Source organism: Platichthys flesus, chromosome 17 (genome assembly GCF_949316205.1).
Source record: "Platichthys flesus chromosome 17, fPlaFle2.1, whole genome shotgun sequence".
NCBI classification, from domain to species: Eukaryota; Metazoa; Chordata; class Actinopteri; order Pleuronectiformes; family Pleuronectidae; genus Platichthys; species Platichthys flesus.
In genome coordinates this window covers 2,791,653-2,810,120 of record NC_084961.1, presented here as the reverse complement: position 1 = coordinate 2,810,120, position 18,468 = coordinate 2,791,653, and the positions used below count along the sequence as shown (strand labels likewise).

Below are 18,468 nucleotides of genomic sequence, written 5' to 3'. Positions count from 1 at the left end.
TCTGAACAGATCAACTGAACAGGGACTTTTCTTTCTTTGGATCCTGACCGTTATTTGATTTCTTACTCTGGTCAGAACCATTAAGATCCATACGGTCCGAACTGTTTCTGGATGAAATGACGCATCGATTGAGAAGCTGTAAACAAATCAGGCAACGACTCAGTTTTCTTTTTTTATTGTAGTCAGTAGATGGCGCTGTTTCCATTTCTAACAGGAAGCTGCTGAGGACAAACAGCTTCCTGTTTTGTTGGTACAATGTTCAATATCATGTAGGCTGATGAAGACCTTGAGTGACGTCACTGACATGAGATATTAATAATTAATGATCTGTTATCAATGTGACCTCCAATACAATCAACACACATTGTTACTAACACAAAACACAAATTCATCTCTAATGTAAATGATGTCAGTGAAAAGAAGCAGGGAGACAAAGAATCAGGACGAGGCTGCCTCCATGATGAATAACTGACAGATGTCTGTTAATACTTTCTAATGTGATAACATCTGCACTGAAGCTGGACTGCTTGATGTGAGTCTGTCACAGAGATGAAGGTTTCAGTCTTTATGTTTGCACACATGCACCAAGTGTACACTTACACTTTAGAGAACCGTATTTACACTTAAGAGAACCTTATGCTGCTGTTCTAAAAATCTGTATGTTAACTTAGTATTAGGAAATGTCTTGTGTTATCTGTTGTGCCTGTGCACCTTATATGTTTCACTGTGGGAGAGTGGGAAACGTCCTATCAAGTCCTTGTATGTCTTGAGCATGTGAAGAAATTGACAATAAAGCTACTCTATCTTTATTTTTTTACAGAAGATGTGCAGTTATCTTTACATTTTTAAAAGTGTATTAAAAAAACACTAGTTTATTTTCATAAATCAAGTTCTGTTTGGACACATTATTAGATTCATAGTTATTTATAATGAAGCTTATGTTCAACATTTAAACGTCAAGTCTCAATTACATGTCTTTGTCATAAGTATTTGACTTTGACATCTTAGGAATCAGTGCCAAACATACAGATGAATTATTTTCAGTCGATGGATCTGAAATGTTGTTGACAACCTAATGAACATGTTGTCATATTGTTATTGTTGTCAAATATTTTCTGAGTCTATACAATTAAAACATAGTCAAGCCCTTCCTGTAACAATGTCCCACTTTGTTTTGTTAACTGGGTCCGGAATAAATGTATATATGGATATATGGATAAATATTAGGGATGCACTGATATGGAAATTCTGATTGGCCAATACTGATCGTAACACTTACAACTAGTTGCAGTTAAGTAGGTAAACAGGACCAGAGTCTAGGTTCGTGGGAGCAGTAAAATAGTTAAACAATGGAAATATACATATAATGAACACACCACAGACCATAGAATTGGTTGAAATGCCGGCTTCTTTTATATAAGAATAGAAAAAGTGAGCTGTGTTAGATAGAATAACGAACAGTACCATATGACACATTCACAATACAACTTACATATAACACACATGTTACATACAAATCTTTAAATAAATTAAATTCAAGTTAAGCTTTTTCTTTTAGGAAAAGAAAAGATTTACCATTTCCTATTTTGGGTTTTATCGATTCTATTTTGACTTATGTTTAAATTGTTTTTTAAACTGTAAACTTAATATTATTGTTTAGTTTCTATTTTAGTTATCTGTTATATCAGCACAACAATATTCTAACAAGTTCTATTAAGTTCTCAATTTATCTTGAATTAGGCCTATTTAAATATCTAGTTTTACTTTCCTATGTTACACCTCAGCTAAACCAGTGAGTTGCTGGATAGCATTAGCACAGCACAACCATATGCTTCAATAACATACACAGGGAAAATAATATGCATGCAATGCAGTACAATCAATATCAATTATAACATTCAAATGTCAAAAGAACACATTTTAAACATACTGTGAATGTAATGGTGTTAATCCAGTTCAGTGTGTAGTAACTGACTTCTTAACAAGTTCAGACGGATTCTTTCTTACGACCACGTTGTGCAGTTCTTAAATTCCACTTGAGGTAGAAACAGTCTGTAGATCTGAGAGGTTCACTCTTACCACAAAATCCTACGTTCATGCGAACTTCTAGTAGCGATCCGATGGAACAGGACTCCGTTCAGTGTGGTCACGTGCTGGGTAGGCTCGCCATCTATTCCTCTGCAAGCATGCAGCTATGATGTTGTCATGGATGCTGAGCTCCACGCGATCTCTCAGTAACTCTCAATAACTTTTCAAAGGTACAAAAAATCCACAGTCCACCGACTTAGACAGAATACAACAAACCAGAATCTCGTTTATTTTCTCTCGCTGCCTTCCATCTGGCGTTTTACCGGAGCAGGGATAACTACCTTGTTTCTGATTGGCTCTTGCTACCAGGGAGAACTACATTGTTTCTGATTGGCTCTTGCAGCTGTGCTCTCTCAAAGCCACGGTGCACATTAAATAACTTTCAAAACCAATAATATGCATCACTATTGTATTACTTTTGATAGTCATTTTAATCTTTGTTAAATATTTTAAGATTAAATCATGGATTTTATAACTAATATAAACTTAACTCAGGTAAATTTTAATTATATTTATTCAACTATTTATGTACTAAATTATGTTTCTTTTAACCTGGGTTACACGATGTTTGTTTATTTTGTTTTTGTTGTTATTCATTCACCCTTTTGTGCCAGGGAAATAATTAAATCATTATTTAAAAAGCAGTATTTTAAATTATTTCAGCCCTTTATCACTCGTATCTCACAGGGAAGGCAGGGGTGATTGGCCACAGGTGCAACACATGAGGAGACAGACAATCAACAAGACAGGAAGTGAAGACAGAAACAACCCACAAGGAACAGAGAATACAAAATAAAACAGGAAAAAGAAACCGAGTGCACACATGAAAACAACTTAAAAACACAAAACACAGAAAACACTTCACAAAATCTAAACTGTCAGATCGTTACACACGCACCAAATCATCGAAGCAGCCATGCGCTGCGCCATCTTAGCATTACCCCGCTCTCCCGTATTATGCACATTTTACCACAAGTTGATATGGTTCCTTGGGGTCTTAATGAAATGTCTAACATATTTTGGTAAAAATACCACAAGGATAATTTAAAACAGCACCTTTTTACCCTGTTCAAAACAGCCCTCCTCAGATTGACCTGACCCGGCCGCTACCGATGTACGACCGATTCATCGGTGGACCACTAATAAATATATATTGATATATAAAGAGAGAGAAACCAACTATTTAAGGACTTTAAGAATAAATAGTCTCATCGAGTAACTGGAAATTTAAGTAGTGTCACTTCACATTAAATACTTTGCAGTAGAAAATACTATTTTCTAATATTAAACATTTGAGTCGTTAGATTGAATCAATTTTTCAGTGGTAGCAGAATATTCAAATTAAAGAGAGTTGTACTCTGGAGCAGACGTTTCTTTATGAATGTGTTTTTGTTTTTGTTTCCCTCACAACATCTGAAGTTGTGTTGATTGTGCTTCATGTCTTCTTGACTCTGAGTGATTTATAAAACAGTCTGAAAACTTCAAGTCAGGACTTGACCTTTTTCTTGCAGGGATTCACTCTCTGAAGTATTTCCTCACTGCGTCGTCTGAAGTCCCAAACCTTCCAGAGTTTGTGGCTGTTAGTTTGGTTGATGACGTTCAGATCGATTACTATGACAGCAACACAATGAAAGCAGAACCCAAACAGGACTGGATGTTAAAGGCAAATGATGCACAGTACTGGGAGACGCAGACTGGGATGCTTTTGGTTTTCCAGCAGTGGTTCAAAGTCAGCATTGAAATCTTAAAGCAACGCTTCAACCAAACTGGAGGTTTGTTTACATTTCACTCTCTAATTATAACACAACACACACAAACGACACACACTCTCTCTCACGCACTCACACACGTGCACACAATCACACTCACGCACACACAACCAAACACACACACACATAAACACACGCAAACACATACTCAAATATTCTTACACACACACAATCACACACACACACATAAACACACACACACAATTACACTTTCACACCAAAACACATAATACAGTCACATATTCTTACAAACATTCACACACATAAACACACACACATAATCACACATAGGCACTATCACACACACACACACACAATCACACTCACACATTTAATCACACAAACACAAAGACATTTTCACTAATTAGATTTGATCCAATATATTTAATAATTAATCAAACATGTGATCAATACATTTTTAAGTGTGTATATGTGTGTGTGTGTGTGTGTGTGTGTGTGTTTGTTTGTGTGTGGTGAAGATGTGATAATAACAGCTCAGATCTCTGTCTCTCTCAGGTGTTCACACTTACCAGCGGATGTACGGATGTGAATGGGACGATGAGACTGGAGAAGTTAAAGGTTTTGATCAGTATGGTTATGATGGAGGAGACTTCATATTATGGGACCATGAGACAGAGACGTGGATCGCTCTAACTCCACAGAGTGTCATCACCAAACTGGAGTGGGATCAGGATAAAGCTCGACTCGCTCAGAATAAGAATTACCTCAAAGAGGAGTGTCCTACCTGGTTGAAGAAGTACCTGGAGCAGGGGAGGAACTCTCTGCTGAGAACAGGTGACATCACAGAACCTCCATCAACTGAATGTTCCTCTTTCTTTCTCTGTGGCAGCGAACAAGAGCAAATACACAAACACCTGCTGGACTCAGTCTGCTCCCTGTCACTCATCATCACACATCTCTCTCTCTCTCTCTCTCTCTCTCTCTCTCTCTATCTCTCTCTATCTCTGCTCTTTTCATGCCTCTGCATTTATTTGATGCCTGCAGCCACTAGGGGACACCTAGTGGCTGCAGGCATCAAGCTCTTGGGTCGTCCATCCCATTGCTCTGAACACGATATCTCCAGAATGTGTTGAGGGAATTTCCTCAGATTTGGTGCAAACATTCACTTTGACTCAAGGATTAACTCATCTGATTTTAGTAGTCAAAGGTCAAAGGTCAATGTCACAGTGACCTCATGTTACTGTGAATGTGACATAATAGCACTGCCCCTAGGGAACTTCATTACATCTGGCACAGTTCACTTGGAGTCACTGATGAATGGATTAGACCGGGTCCTCTGAAGGAAGCCGTCCCTGAATTGAGACCCAGCCGGAGCGTCCTCCCTCCTCACTGCCCGACCGACCTGCACTCACTTTGCACTTTAACACAAAATACCTACATTAATCAGAAGTGATCAGGACCTGTCCACTACAGGAAGTTCACTTCATAAATACTGTGATATAAAACCTGTCAATAAATTGTGTGATATTACTTTTAGGTCATATCGTCCACCCCAGTGTCTTTGCATCCCTTCAGCCTCTGTCTCTCACTCACATCTCACAGTTTGTTCACTTGTCTCGTATATTAACAGAAATGACTAATGAAACATAAATGGAATCAAACAGGAATGATATTATTAGTGAGCAATACATTATAATAACCCATAAACTGTCTTTCTTTTTCCTCCCCAGAGCTTCCCAGGATTTCTCTCCTCCAGAAGTCTCCCTCCTCTCCAGTCAGCTGCCACGCTACAGGTTTCTACCCTGACAGAGCTGTGATGTTCTGGAGGAGAGAGGGGGAGGAGCTTCATGAGGACGTGTACCACGGAGAGGTCCTCCCCAACCATGATGGAACCTTCCAGATGAGCGCTGACCTGAACGTTTCCTCCATCTCCCCTGAAGACTGGAGGAGGTACGACTGTGTGTTCCAGATCGCTGGTGAGAAGGAGGACATCGTCACCCAACTGGACAAAGACTCAGTCGAGTCCAACAGAGGTGAGACTGGAACCAGTGATGATGCTGGGAAACACACATTTCATCTACAGTAACAGTCCTGCAGGTCATGTGGCTGATGTGTAGCAGGAGAAGTTTTCTAACTTCCCTCTGCACCATAGACTGTTTATAAAAAGCTCTGCACACAGCGTCCAGCACACAAACAATAACAAGTGACAGAATGTTGTTGATCGTTTGAGGAGGATCGCCACGAGAAAAAAACATGACACAATCCTGTTTGTGTTTTTACTGTAATAACTGAAATCATTTGTATTTTCTTTTTATTTCAGTCCAAAGTACCTCACCTCGTAAGTAAAACTTCTGTTTCTATTCTGTTTTCTTTTTATACTAACATGCTTTATGAGGACATCACTTCACATTTGCACAGCAGCTGAAAGTACTAACATGTCCAGTTTTATAAAACACCCCAAAACCTCTTTGGTCCACTTCGTACTGGTCCACTTTGTACTGGTCCACTTTGTACTGGTCCACACCGGCCACAGTCAGGGAGGCGTAATGTTTTCAGGCTGTTCATCCGTTCGTCCCCATCTTGTGAACACGATATCTCAGGAATGCCTTGAGGGAATTTCTTCAAATTTGCCACAAATGTTCACTCAGGCCTTGTCTACACTACTGCCCATATTTATTTCAATGGATACGAGTCTCCCCACAGGAACCTGACCCAGTGCAGGACTCTAGTAAACCCTCTGTAGATTGGATAGGATTCATTTTGTGCTGAAGAGAGTTTTCAGGACTGTTCCCTGCAGTGTTGGTGGTTTGTAATGAAAGTGTCTGCTCAGAGGAGGATGGACTAACGATGTGTTTCTGACCTCACAGCTGGAAAAGATCCAGGTGCCTCAGAGCCGCTGAGATCAGGTAATGGAGGTTCTAATTCTTCAAGTGAGATTCCGTCCTGAACACAGTGAGTTGCTTCATCTGTTCAACAAAACTGCCTCAAACTAAGTAGCAAAGTAACATATGTGTGATCATGTGTAAAACCTCTGTTTGAATTAAAAATTAAAAAGCTGCTGAGAGCAAGGCACAGATCAGAAACCTCACGTTAATGTTAACAATTAAATGTTGAATTAAAACTCAATTATCAGCAATTAAAATGTTCATAAACCCAATATTTAGGGCTCAGCAATTTAAGATCAGTATATTTTTCTGAGTAAACTTCAATTTTACAGAGAATTATGGAAATATTAGGTCTCAATACAGTAAATACATCAAATACGTAGCTGTGTGGAACTGAACATTTCATTTTATGTCTTTTTTCTCTCTTTAGGTTTATGGACAAGAAGTGAGAGGACATTCTCTGAAGGAGAAGCACTTTTCTAACTCGCTTGCACGGTCCTATTTTTTTATGTTGACCAATACTATAGATATCTGCTTATGCGGCAAAGTCTTGTGATTCTCACTGTCTTCATATATAGATAGGAGTTACATTTTTTGAATGAGAGCGTTTTGTTCGAGACAGCTCAGATCTCTCTCACACAGGTGCGGTCATTAGTGAAATACACCCCGAGGGGGGGGGGCCAAAGGGGCAAAGGGGGACAGTGTTAACAAATTCAGAGGAATTGACTAATACTGTATTTAGTGCAGTGGGTAGAGCAGACAGTGAGTCAGGTGAGGCATTAACTATAGTATTTCTTTTTTACTGCTGATTTTTTAAATAGAAACATACAGAGTCCTTCTTTCTCTCTCTGTCTGTATGATAGGGAGAGCACCCCTACTGATCAGTGTTAAAATTAAGTGAGCAATCTGTACCAAATCGCTCGCACTGAAAATTAAGTTGTTTTAACTCCACTGTACATTGTAAGTCATAATTATGATTCTTACTCCAAAATGTTTACTAATTAATCAAACATGTGATCCATACATTTTTAAATGATCAGAATGTTTATCGAGTAAAAATCTCAAATGTTTGCCGATGTTTATCAAATATAAGATTTAGTTGCTTCTTGTACTTTTTGATGGATTAAAAACAGTCTTCACTTCTTTCTGATGTTTTCTTCAGTTTAAACAAGTAATTGATTAATTAAAAAAATACTTAATCAACAAGAATGATTAGTTTGAACCTTAAATATATAAAAGAAGCCGTAGAGCAGCAGATGAACGTCCCTGTGCTGACCACAGTGTGTCCACAAAGTAATAAACACAACAGAGAATTACACGTTAGATTAGATTCACACAAACACAGAGTCAAAGTTAGAAGACATTTATATACTGTAGTGCTGAAAAGACATTTAACTTATGACCTGATCAGCAGAAAATAATAAAGATCAACAACTGTGAATGAGTTGTTATCAGTAAACTCAGTGGAAGGATGTGTTGTGGGTCAGAGAAGAACTCATGAAACTCAGGAGCAGATCAGGGGCTTATCCAGGATCAGCTTTTATCTCTTTAGGGTTTTCAACATTTTCCTTGATTTTCAGAGAGAAACTCGCGAATCATGATGAAACAAATAAAACACGTTTAGGAGACGGATGTTTATGAGTGACTGTTGGACCTTGGTGGAGGTTTGATCAATAAAAAGATGGAACCTGACAACTCCCCACATTTGAATATAAGCCATCATGATGTAGAGAACATGAGCAGCTTCAGAACCAGATTCATATCAATGAGTTCTGGTCTTACTTGCCAACTTCCGTTTTACGAGACACATCAAACCATCAGCAGAATACAGACAGACACCTTCCCTCTATCGAAGCTCATGAGAAGCAGTACTCTACTGAAGACACATGTCCTGCATGAGTAGATTTAGAAACAAAGTTGATCAGAACATTATCACATGTTCTTGTTCATCATAATTAAAATCCAACAATCGTCTCTAGATCAGGACACATTATCACAATAAAAATGGTGGTTTGAACTAATAACAGTATGCATAGGTCCTCTTAATTAATCTTCTTGAAAAAAACAACAATTCTCTTTCGGAAACAAGGCAAACGTTACGAGTAAAGACGGGTGGACCACGGTTATCTGAGGGTCATGAGACATTTAAAACACATTTTTTTAAATCAACATATATTATAATAACAGTATGAATCAACATCACAGACAAACAAACATAAAATAGACTTAAAGGCAAAATTTGTGTCTTTATCTTTGTGCGAGATAAACACTCAACATATTTCAGTAGCCTCAGCTGCTCTCTGCTTCTGTACAGAGTTAAAAACACAGACCTCCAAATAAATCCTGCATTAAAACCTTCGCAGAGACAGTGACAGTAAGGCATGGCTTATAAAACAGTTCACAAATCAACATGGCACATTCCAACTTCGACAGGGTCCATTTATGTTGACTTTAAACAAACATGAGCCCAACAACGTGCTCAGCTGGTTCCAGTTGGTTCTAATGTGTCAATGCCCCAACAGTGATTTAACATTTTCCTAAGCACACAGGCGCAGAAACACATCGCAGTCCCCCGTGCATCGTGGTGGACGTGATGTAAAAAAAACACCAGAGAAGAGAAGTCAGGCTCAGTTAGGTCTCAGCAGGAAGTGAGGAGCTGCCGTCAGTACTGAAAAGAGATGACAGAGTTCACTTTGTACACGTGGTACGAGCGATTCCAGAAAACCCTGGTGAAGTAGTTTGTGTACGGGGAGTAGTTCATTTTGATTTCGTGGCAGAATCGCCCGTGCTTGGAGAAGGAGTAGATCTCCCCTTTGTCATAGACGACCTGAAAGGAAGATGCAAAAGGTTAATCACAAGATGTGTTTTTATAAACTCATCTCATAATCAACATTGAATGAAAAGTAAGATAATGTCAAAATACACAGGCTATATGGAGGTATAAAACTGCTTTAAGTTAATATATAAGTTTTTATCAAACAGTCATCAGGGAGGCAGCTTGTGGTACAGGCAAACTCACATGTCCATTGGCGATGTCCAGCAGGTCTTTGATCCTACAGCCCTTGTTGAGAGTAAGCTCTGTACAAATCGACTCCTCTATGATCACGTAGTTTGTCTTTTGAGACGTCAGGATCTTGTAGATGTCCTCTGCAGATCTCATTGCATACACCTGATAAGACTTCGAGGGGAGAAAAAAAGAAACAGACGATTCAAAGCTAAGGAAAAGACCTGGAAAAATAGTTTAGACCAAGGCTCAAGTAACCATTAGTGGAACATGAATATCTGTCTATTGCTAGAACAGCTAATCTGGAGGAAGGTAACTCTAAGACAAAGTGGTTTCTTTCTCAGCTGTGTCTCGTCACTCACGTCTTCGCTCCTCCTCAGCAGGTTGATGTCAGAGTAAAGGGGTAAAGTGGTCACAGCTGAGCCTGAACACAGCTTCACTGTTCCCAGCAGCTGAGGACTTCCTGCAAACACAGCTGCCACTGGAGCCTGTGACCTGGAAGAAGAGAAGATAAGACACGTGACGCAACAACTACAACTTGACAGCAATTTGTAGAACCTATAGATTTCATTTATACACATTCTAAATACAATAAGAATAAAATAGAGAACAGAAAACAAAAAGCAAAGACATATGACCTGATCCAGCTGATCAGCTCCACTGTATCTGGGTCGTAGAACTCCTGCAGCTCGGACAGATCCGTTAAGACCCGCGGGCAGTACTGCAACACAGAGGAGAGCGGTACACAGCAGATGTTTAATTTGAATTGTTCAGAATCTGAGCGATGAGGGAAAAAGAGCTGAAGATCTCACCTCTCTCCATAAACTGAAACCAATGATGGTGGGAACGGCTGTGCTCAGGATCAGAGACTGCAGGATAAAATATAAATAACAATCTATAACTGAAGCAAGAACCTGAATGATTCATATGATATATGTTTTATGATTAAAAGAGCACAGTGGTTGTGTCACTCACCAGCACCACCGGGTGAATGGACCTCAGTTTAAGCCACTTAAACACAGTCATCCAGAGGTCAGGAGAACACACACCGAACGCTGTGAACATGCAGACGTATGGCGTCCACAAATACTTCATCCTGCGTGAAGGAGGAACACAGTCAGTGTTTCATGTACTGTGGGAAACATGTTGGAAATCTAAATGATTTCACTTTTTATTACGCTGACAGACTTACCCATCGAAGACCAGAGTCAGGCCTCCAAAAAGCAACGTGTGAAAAACGTGATAGATGACCTCAGGCTGCTCTCCTATTCGCCCATCTTCAAGCCGGAGGTTGGTTTTCATTGGCTGACCACTGGAGAGAAGGGAAACTGACTTTAGCATCATGACACCGAGCCTCCAGCCAAAGGCCCCATTTTAGAGAGTCGCCATATAACATCATCGCGTTGTGAGTGATGTGGCACGAGCCTCTAACCTGAGTCTTCTGTAGATGGTCTGCAGGGTGGACAGCAGACACACAGTGAGCACCAGGAAGTAAAAGGGAAGAACTGAGGCCTGCGTCAGTCGCAGGAACAAATCCTGACCCGGACTCTGCAGAGTCTCCTGGCACAGGAGCAGGTTGGTGACAAAGTCCCTGACACAGAGGAAGCAAACATGTGGCTGTTAAAGCAGATCAAAATATACAGACTAAAATAATAATAATAATATAGATACTATTCATAATCACAAAGGAAAGTAGATGATGAGTACAGCCTGTGACTTGGAATGATACAGTTGTAACTCACGTTGTTGTGTTGAGCCCAAATTTTACTTCAAGGAACTTCAATATGAAGTCGCCGTCACTTACAGGTATAAGTTTCTGCAAATGGAAAATGCTGGTTATAGTCCGATCTCCCCCGATTGAAGTAAACGTTATTTTAAGTGGACAGAAAAGTGTGATTTTACCTTGACCAGGTAACTAAAGGTGATCCCTGTGGTAAAGACCAGGTGGAAATGGAGGAAGAGCTTCATCACTCTGGCCACCAGAGGACCCATCTTCATCCTTTGCTGAGATACAAATACAGAAAACAACTACTTCTGATTAGATGTAGAGAAAATTGAAATCTTCACATCAGAATATCCGCAAGGGAAGAATAAGTCTGAACTCTGTCGTGAGGGCGCAGCTAACTCTACCTGGAAGTACCTCGCTAGCACGGAGCCAATCAGGAGGCTGAGCAGCGGCGAGCTGAGCAAGGTCGGGTTCTGAAACTGGAACAAGTAGGCCAGGAACAAGGAGCTGAGGTACACTTTGTGGATATCAGCCATCTGTCGGCATCAGGGAAGACGAAGAAATCAAGACACGACAAGAGAAAAGGAAAAAGGACAATAATGAGCATAATTCATTTAGAAATCAAAGACTCGCTTGTTGTGCTGTCAAAAGAAGTAGTTCAACATTCTGTTACCTTACGTGACGGCACCAGGTCGAAGGAGTCGAGCAGGAACAGACAGAGGCCTTGGATGAAGAGCACATAATGGCTGTGTTCCCACACCAGGAGGAAGGTGAAGGTGCTGGCACTCATGGTGAGATAGCAAAACATCTGGGGAGAAACAGTAGATGGTCCCCAGGGTGAAAGGTGAGAAGGAAACTCCTCTACTGGCAATGGAGAAGCTGTGTACACCCAATCATTTTGGTACTAAAGAGGTATAAGTTATTATGAGAGGCTCACCTCAGTGGCAGAGGAGATATTGTTACTCAGGAATCCGGTCAAAGCCGCCACCTGACAAGAGAAGTAAGGCAGAGCCCAGTTGTCCCGCAGTGGAAGAGCATGGTCCACTTTGGTTGTGTCTGTTCTGTGGGAGGTAGAGTTCAAAAAAGAGGACGAGAATGAGAGAAGAAACACAACGAGAGACGGAGAGAAGCACCGAAGTGTGGCAGACACCAGCTCACCTGTTGATCACGTACCAGGCCACGGCCAACATGCCGGCCACCCACGTGCCGCTCATCACCCAGCTGCACACGAACAGCGCGGTGACGTAGACCGCCTGGAGGCCGAAGACAGCGCCCACATAGAAGTAGATCGGCTCCACGATGTCCTGGAGGCACAGGGACACAAACAGGTGTTCGGTCACAGCTGAGGACAGACAGTGGTAACCCCCCCCCCCTCCCCCGCCAACCAGTGTACACCCATGTCACGCAGACTAGGAAGGACTGAGACATTCCTGTTAAAAGCTAAATGACCCACCTGGCTCCCTGTGACTCTGTACACAAAGCTAAGGATGAGCTCTGGATACAGAGACAGACGCTCCACTGCGTTGATGGTTTGACCTGAGACGGTCCTGTTGTCTATCATCAGCTCATAGAAGCCTGGAGAACAAGAGAACATTAGAAAAGGATTTGGTCAGAGCAGAAGAGGGTGAAGGGAGAAGTCAGACATCACATTTTCTTTCCTCCATAAGAAGCAGAAATGAGGTGAACCTCTTTCAAAGGACGGGGCCTCCAGCAGCTGCTTGTAGTAGTAGTAGTAGAGCCCACTGCCGTCTTGGAAGGTGATTTCACGTTCCAGCTCCTGAGGGCATTAAAGTGACTTTTAGAACGATGACGTGACGACAGCTGTAACGGACGCACATGAAAACAAGGTCACCCACCTGTCGAGTGGAAAACCAGAACTTCCTGTCGTGGTACGTTGAGAGATACACGGCGTAGAGAACGCCACAGGCAACCGCCGCCAGGCAGCCGAAGAACACCCTCACCACACGCTGCAGGAAACCGGCTGAGGAGCAGAGACACACCAGTTCTTTAAGTTGTGTGTGTTTCTGGTGTTGTCCCTGGGAGCTTCTGGGAGTACTTGACGAGTTTCTGATTCCGATCATTTTGATTCTGTGCGCTCGTATGTGTGATATCAGATAATCTCTCTCTCTCTGTGCCAGAGGTGTCTTCCTGCCATGTGCTCACTCGTTGTGGTAACTGTAGGGTTTCTGTATAGTGTCCTATGATCTCGACCTCACGATGTAAAGTAACCTGAGATGTAAAGTTGTGATTTGGCTCTAATCACATAAACCTGACTGTAGTGAAGTGACCGAGCTCCACAGGGGGTCGTCAGCAGGAGGAACACCAGCTGATTGACACTGAGGTTAACATGTCATAACAAATTGAACTCACATGTAGAAGACCTCCGTGAGGTTTTCCCTGAAGCTCCGGATGTGTTCGAGTCCTCCTGTCTCTGTCCCCCGTCCTCCTTTTCACCTCCATCGCTCCTCTGCTGCTGGGCATCGTCCCCTGCACCGCTGGAGGCTGTCCCCGCCTCGTTCGGACCTGATCAGGCATAACAACAAGCAGACATCTTCACCTGCTTCTCTCTGGAGGAGGTGTCTGACCTCCCGGTGCTAACCCGGTGTTCGGTTAGCGAGCAGCCGCACTCACCTTCGGTCTGCGGCTCCGGCTCAGCCTGGCTCCGCTCGGAGTCTGCATCCCCCTCCTGGATCCCCGTCTTCCGACCTCTTAACTCGGTCATGACGAGGTTAGTCCCGGGAGAGCTTTGCGATGTGGAGGGGCGACAGCATGCTAGCTAGCAGGCGGCTAGCTGAGCCCAGGTCCCACCGGCGGGGCTCGGCTTGGAGCGGCGTCCTCCAGGGAGGTGATGACAGGCCCGGGTACAGCTTCACTCCTCCTCCGGCGGGACTTTTCTTCCGCGGAGATGAGAACGACCATCGGTGGTGTCGCTTTGTTGAAGCGGTGTTAGCTTTGCAGGAGGAGGAAGAGGAAGAGGAGGGGGGGAACTGAAGTGCCTGCTGCCGGGCTGGGACCGGAAGGTATTGACTGTGGCACCGCGGTCCAGCAGCGGCGTTTTCCAGCTCAGTTCTCCCGGGGGATGGCAGTCAGAGGACGGCCACTTAACCTCAGGCCCACCGCTCCGTGATTACACTCACATACTTTCTACTGCTAATGTTTATAGATTTGATTTATGTAAATACACGAACAGACACTTTCTATTTATTGTATAGCTTCATTGTCATGTGACCCAGTGTCTCCAAACTAATGCAGAATTATATTAATATGATTTTCAAACAGGATAAATCTATTATCATTGAATCTTAGTGCATCTTTTATTTTATATTGACATTTTTTATTGAATAATCGACTTTTCTTCCCATAGATCAGGTCCCTCCATGTCACGTGACCCAGTGTCTCCGTGCACCTTGTAAACATAGGACAAGAATCTTCTCATAGAATATGAAGGAGGAATTTATTCAATATCAGTATTTCTATTTAAAGATTTGGGTTCCATGTTGCACCAGTAAGCAGCTGGGACAGAGTATTACTGCAGTTCAACACCATGTGTCCCAGTGTCTCTGAACTTCTGCTGCTTTGCATCACTATCAACAAAGACACAACTTTAATGGATTCAGAGCGTCTCTCGGTTTATGTGAATATTTATTCCCATGTGGCAACAGAAAGCAGCAAGAACAATGATCAACCTTTACTGTTTTACAAATTCATGGGATTTGATACCAAAAATCTAATTGACCGTTCAATGAAGATGACAGACACAGATGAAAAAGAAGAATTAAAGTTTGTTGAAAGACAACCGACACAGAGACGGATTCATCTGAGCAGTTTTATCCAACGTTACAGATTTCCACTGCCTCACGCCGAGTGTACACACAATATGAAAGCTGAAATATACCGAACATCAACAAGTGTTTAAACCAGAGGAAACAGTCCATGCAAATAAAAAGGCACAAATAGTAAAACAACATTAAAGACTGTGCATTTAATAAAATAAAATAACTTAAATAAACTTAAATCCGGCGTTGTCACTGTCACACCTCTCCAGTATTATTCTCAGGGGTTTTGTCACCTGAGGGTTTTTAGCTGCTGTGATTGTGTCGTCGTCAGAACCGTCACTTGAAGATCCTGAAGAAAACAAGAGGTGTGAGCCAACAGAGCAGATACGTCTTTAACTTCCAACTATGACTGTCGTGATCTGCTGGTTGACTCGTGTCACCTTCACCAGTCCTTACCTGACACACTCGTCTTTCTTGGCTTCTTTGTGTTCCTCTGGGTCTTAGATTTTGTTTTGGTTTTCCTCTCTCTGTCTGTGTGGTTCTTCTTCACAAGGCTTATCAATTCTGCCAAACAACAGTCACAGTATTGAGTATTCAATCGAATGTATTGGCGGCAAAATCCTCTGTTCTCATCTTGTGCGCTCACCTGCTTTCTTTTTTGTGCTTCTGGATCTGGATGCGTTTGCTTTTTTCACAGGTTTTTCAGTCGCCAGCGGCTCATCGTCGGAGGAGTGATCAGAAGCTACAACTGGAGAAGATTCAAACACACACATTGAGCAGCTTTTGCTTCTCTCAAACACTCAACAGTAAGGGGGGGTGTCCCACTGAATAATAGTGGGCTGAAATATCTGTCTCACCTAGAAGGCCAGCATCCCGGAGTCTCCTCTTCACTGTAGACGTGGACACTGGCGTTTCGCGGGTACCATTTAAAGAAGCTGCCAGTTGAGGACCTGTGAGGCGTCTATTACTCAAACTAGAGACTAGTTTAATGTACTTGTCTTCTTGCTGAGTTGTGCACCGGGGCCTCCCACTTCTCTTTCTACTCTGGGTAGAGCCCGTCTGTGCTGTTCTCTGAAGGGTGTAGTACACACCGTTGTAGGACATTTTCAGTTTCTTCGCAATTGCTCGCATGGAACAGCCTTCATTTCTAAGAACAAGAATGGTCTGGCGAGTTTCACATGAGAGTTCTCCTTTTCTGGCTTTTTTGAGGGCGATCCCACAAATGTTTTCTTTTTTCCCAGGTTTCTTTGTTTTCATCCTGATCAGCGGCTCGTCACCTGAGGAGGGATCCGAAGCTGCGACAGGAGACGATACAAACAGACCACTTGTTTCAAAAGGTCACACTACCTCAGGTTTGAAAACATGGTGCTTCAAGTGGCCTCAAATGCAGAGGAGGGTTTGAAGAAAAATTCAAAACTGGCTAAAACATTGCAGCCTTGCTGTTAAACTTGTCCTTGAGCAAACACAGGCTCGTCTAGGCAACTGAAAATGGAGCCAATTGAAGCCATAAGAGCAGAGGAGGCTGAAAAACAAAGGTCAAAGTGTAAACATCCTGCTGCTGCTTTAGTAACATCTTTCTAAACTGTCCATTTTTTTAAGTGAATGAAATAATAGGTAGCAGCGCAGTAACATTTCAATAAAGACACTTTTTTTTATGTTTGCCGCAGGGGGAGTGTTGAGTTCTTATCACTTCCAAAGTGTGCTGACCTTTCTTCTCTGTAGAAACAGATTCTTTAGGAGGGGCTGAGAAAGGCCTCATCGCAGTTTTGGTGATTTTAATGACAGGCTCCAGATCTGAAAGCGGAGCAGGAGCAGAAAATGAAGGCGATTCGCTCCAGACACGGATCAGTGGAGTTAATAACACACGCATGTGGTGATGTGCTCACCTGCTTTCTTTTTTGTGCTTTGAGATCTGGATGCGTTTGCTTTTTTCACAGGTTTTTCAGTCGCCAGGTTTGTTTTCTTCTTGATGAGCGGCTCATCGGAGGAGGAGTGATCAGAAGCTACAACGGGAGAAGATTCACACAGATTGAGCACCTTTTGCTTTTCTCAAACATTCAACAGTAGAATATCCTGAAACTTGACATACAGACAGGGGATGGGGGGGGGTTACACTGAACAAGAGTGGGCTGAAATATCTGTCTCACCTAGAAGGCCAGCATCCCGGAGTCTCCTCTTCACTGTAGACGTGGACACTGGTGTTTGGCGGGTACCATTTAAAGAAGCTGCCAGTTGAGGACCTGTGAGGCGTCTATTACTCAAACTAGAGACTAGTTTAATGTACTTGTCTTCTTGCTGAGTTGTGCACCGGGGCCTCCCACTTCTCTTTCTACTCTGGGTAGAGCCCGTCTGTGCTGTTCTCTGAAGGGTGTAGTACACACCGTTGTAGGACATTTTCAGTTTCTTGGCAATGTCTCGCATGGAACAGCCTTCATTTCTAAGAACAAGAATAGTCTGGCGAGTTTCACATGAGAGTTCTCCTTTTCTGGCCATTTTGAGAGATCAAATGGAACCCACAAATGTGATGCTCCAGATACTCAACTAGCTCAAAGGAAGGCCGGTTCTATAGCTTCTCTCACCAGCTAAACAGTTTTCAGCTGTGCTAACATAACTGCACAAGGGTTTTCTAATCATCCATTAGTCTTCTAAGGCGATTAGCAAACACAATGTACCATTAGAACACCGGAGGGATAGTTGCTGGAAATGGGATTTTATCAGCGTGAACTCCTCCATATTTGTTTGTCCCAAGTCCCACATGACGCGTCTCCTCCAGATGTTCTGCTCCGTCACACCACGGTCACAGCACAGAGAGTCAGGGCTTTAAAAACCAGTTCCTCCAGTACGAGTGTTTATTTTCCTTCCCAGTTCGCGATGGGTTTGTTTACTTCCGTCCCCGCGTCGCAGGAAGGCGCTCAGGCGAGTGTTGATGACGTGTCGTGCCGTCATTGGTTCATGAACTTCCTGGCAACAAATCTAGAGGGAAATATATTCCTGTTTTATTACGAAACTTTGTTTGTAATAAAAAACTGGCCAATACAAAGAAAGTATAACTAAATTATAAGAATGCAAAAAATAAATTCTAATGCTACTAAAAGGTAAGAAAGACAAACTACTCTGGATCAGTAAAGCTTGTTTTGTGTTTCAATATTTTAAAGATTCTTTATCATTTTTAATTGAGATTTAAACACTGTCTATAGTGGTAAATGTATGATGTCTTTTTATAATATATATAATGTATAATGTTCTATGTAAATGCTAA

General features: G+C 42.2%; 3 protein-coding genes across 4 annotated transcripts in view; 1 reads left to right on the top strand and 2 right to left on the bottom strand.

The window, feature by feature from the left end:
• The window catches only part of LOC133972701 (uncharacterized), a 42,651-nt gene extending 34,805 nt beyond the window's left edge, over positions 1-7,846 (top strand). The window contains exons 14-15 of the mRNA XM_062410266.1: positions 6,686-6,770; positions 7,134-7,846. Of these exons, the coding sequence (XP_062266250.1) occupies positions 6,686-6,765 (80 nt within the window). The 3' untranslated portion in view covers positions 6,766-6,770; positions 7,134-7,846. The remainder of the gene's footprint in view (positions 1-6,685; positions 6,771-7,133) is intronic.
• On the bottom strand, positions 7,525-14,435 carry LOC133972072 (probable C-mannosyltransferase DPY19L4). 2 transcript variants are annotated; one of them, XM_062409286.1, is made up of 19 exons: positions 14,065-14,435; positions 13,804-13,956; positions 13,290-13,414; positions 13,120-13,210; positions 12,887-13,008; positions 12,592-12,737; positions 12,371-12,494; positions 12,107-12,241; positions 11,838-11,969; positions 11,610-11,735; positions 11,450-11,523; positions 11,140-11,298; positions 10,900-11,019; positions 10,683-10,803; positions 10,520-10,576; positions 10,346-10,428; positions 10,070-10,202; positions 9,723-9,881; positions 7,525-9,530 (listed from the first exon to the last, which is right to left on the bottom strand). In XM_062409286.1, exons 1-19 carry the CDS (start codon positions 14,153-14,155, stop codon positions 9,366-9,368), a joined length of 2,316 nt encoding a protein of 771 aa, XP_062265270.1. In that variant the 5' UTR covers positions 14,156-14,435; the 3' UTR covers positions 7,525-9,365. The 2 variants fall into 2 exon arrangements, with proteins under 2 accessions (XP_062265270.1, XP_062265271.1); XM_062409287.1 differs by having other exon boundaries at positions 11,610-11,711; positions 14,065-14,434.
• A 621-nt stretch (positions 14,436-15,056) lies between these two features.
• On the bottom strand, positions 15,057-18,101 carry LOC133972083 (uncharacterized). The gene is made up of 7 exons (XM_062409305.1): positions 17,357-18,101; positions 17,096-17,212; positions 16,917-17,003; positions 16,067-16,504; positions 15,856-15,951; positions 15,666-15,773; positions 15,057-15,558 (listed from the first exon to the last, which is right to left on the bottom strand). The coding sequence occupies exons 1-7, from the start codon at positions 17,700-17,702 to the stop codon at positions 15,434-15,436; spliced, it is 1,317 nt and encodes a 438-aa protein (XP_062265289.1). The 5' UTR covers positions 17,703-18,101; the 3' UTR covers positions 15,057-15,433.
• Between the last annotated feature and the right edge of the window lie 367 nt (positions 18,102-18,468).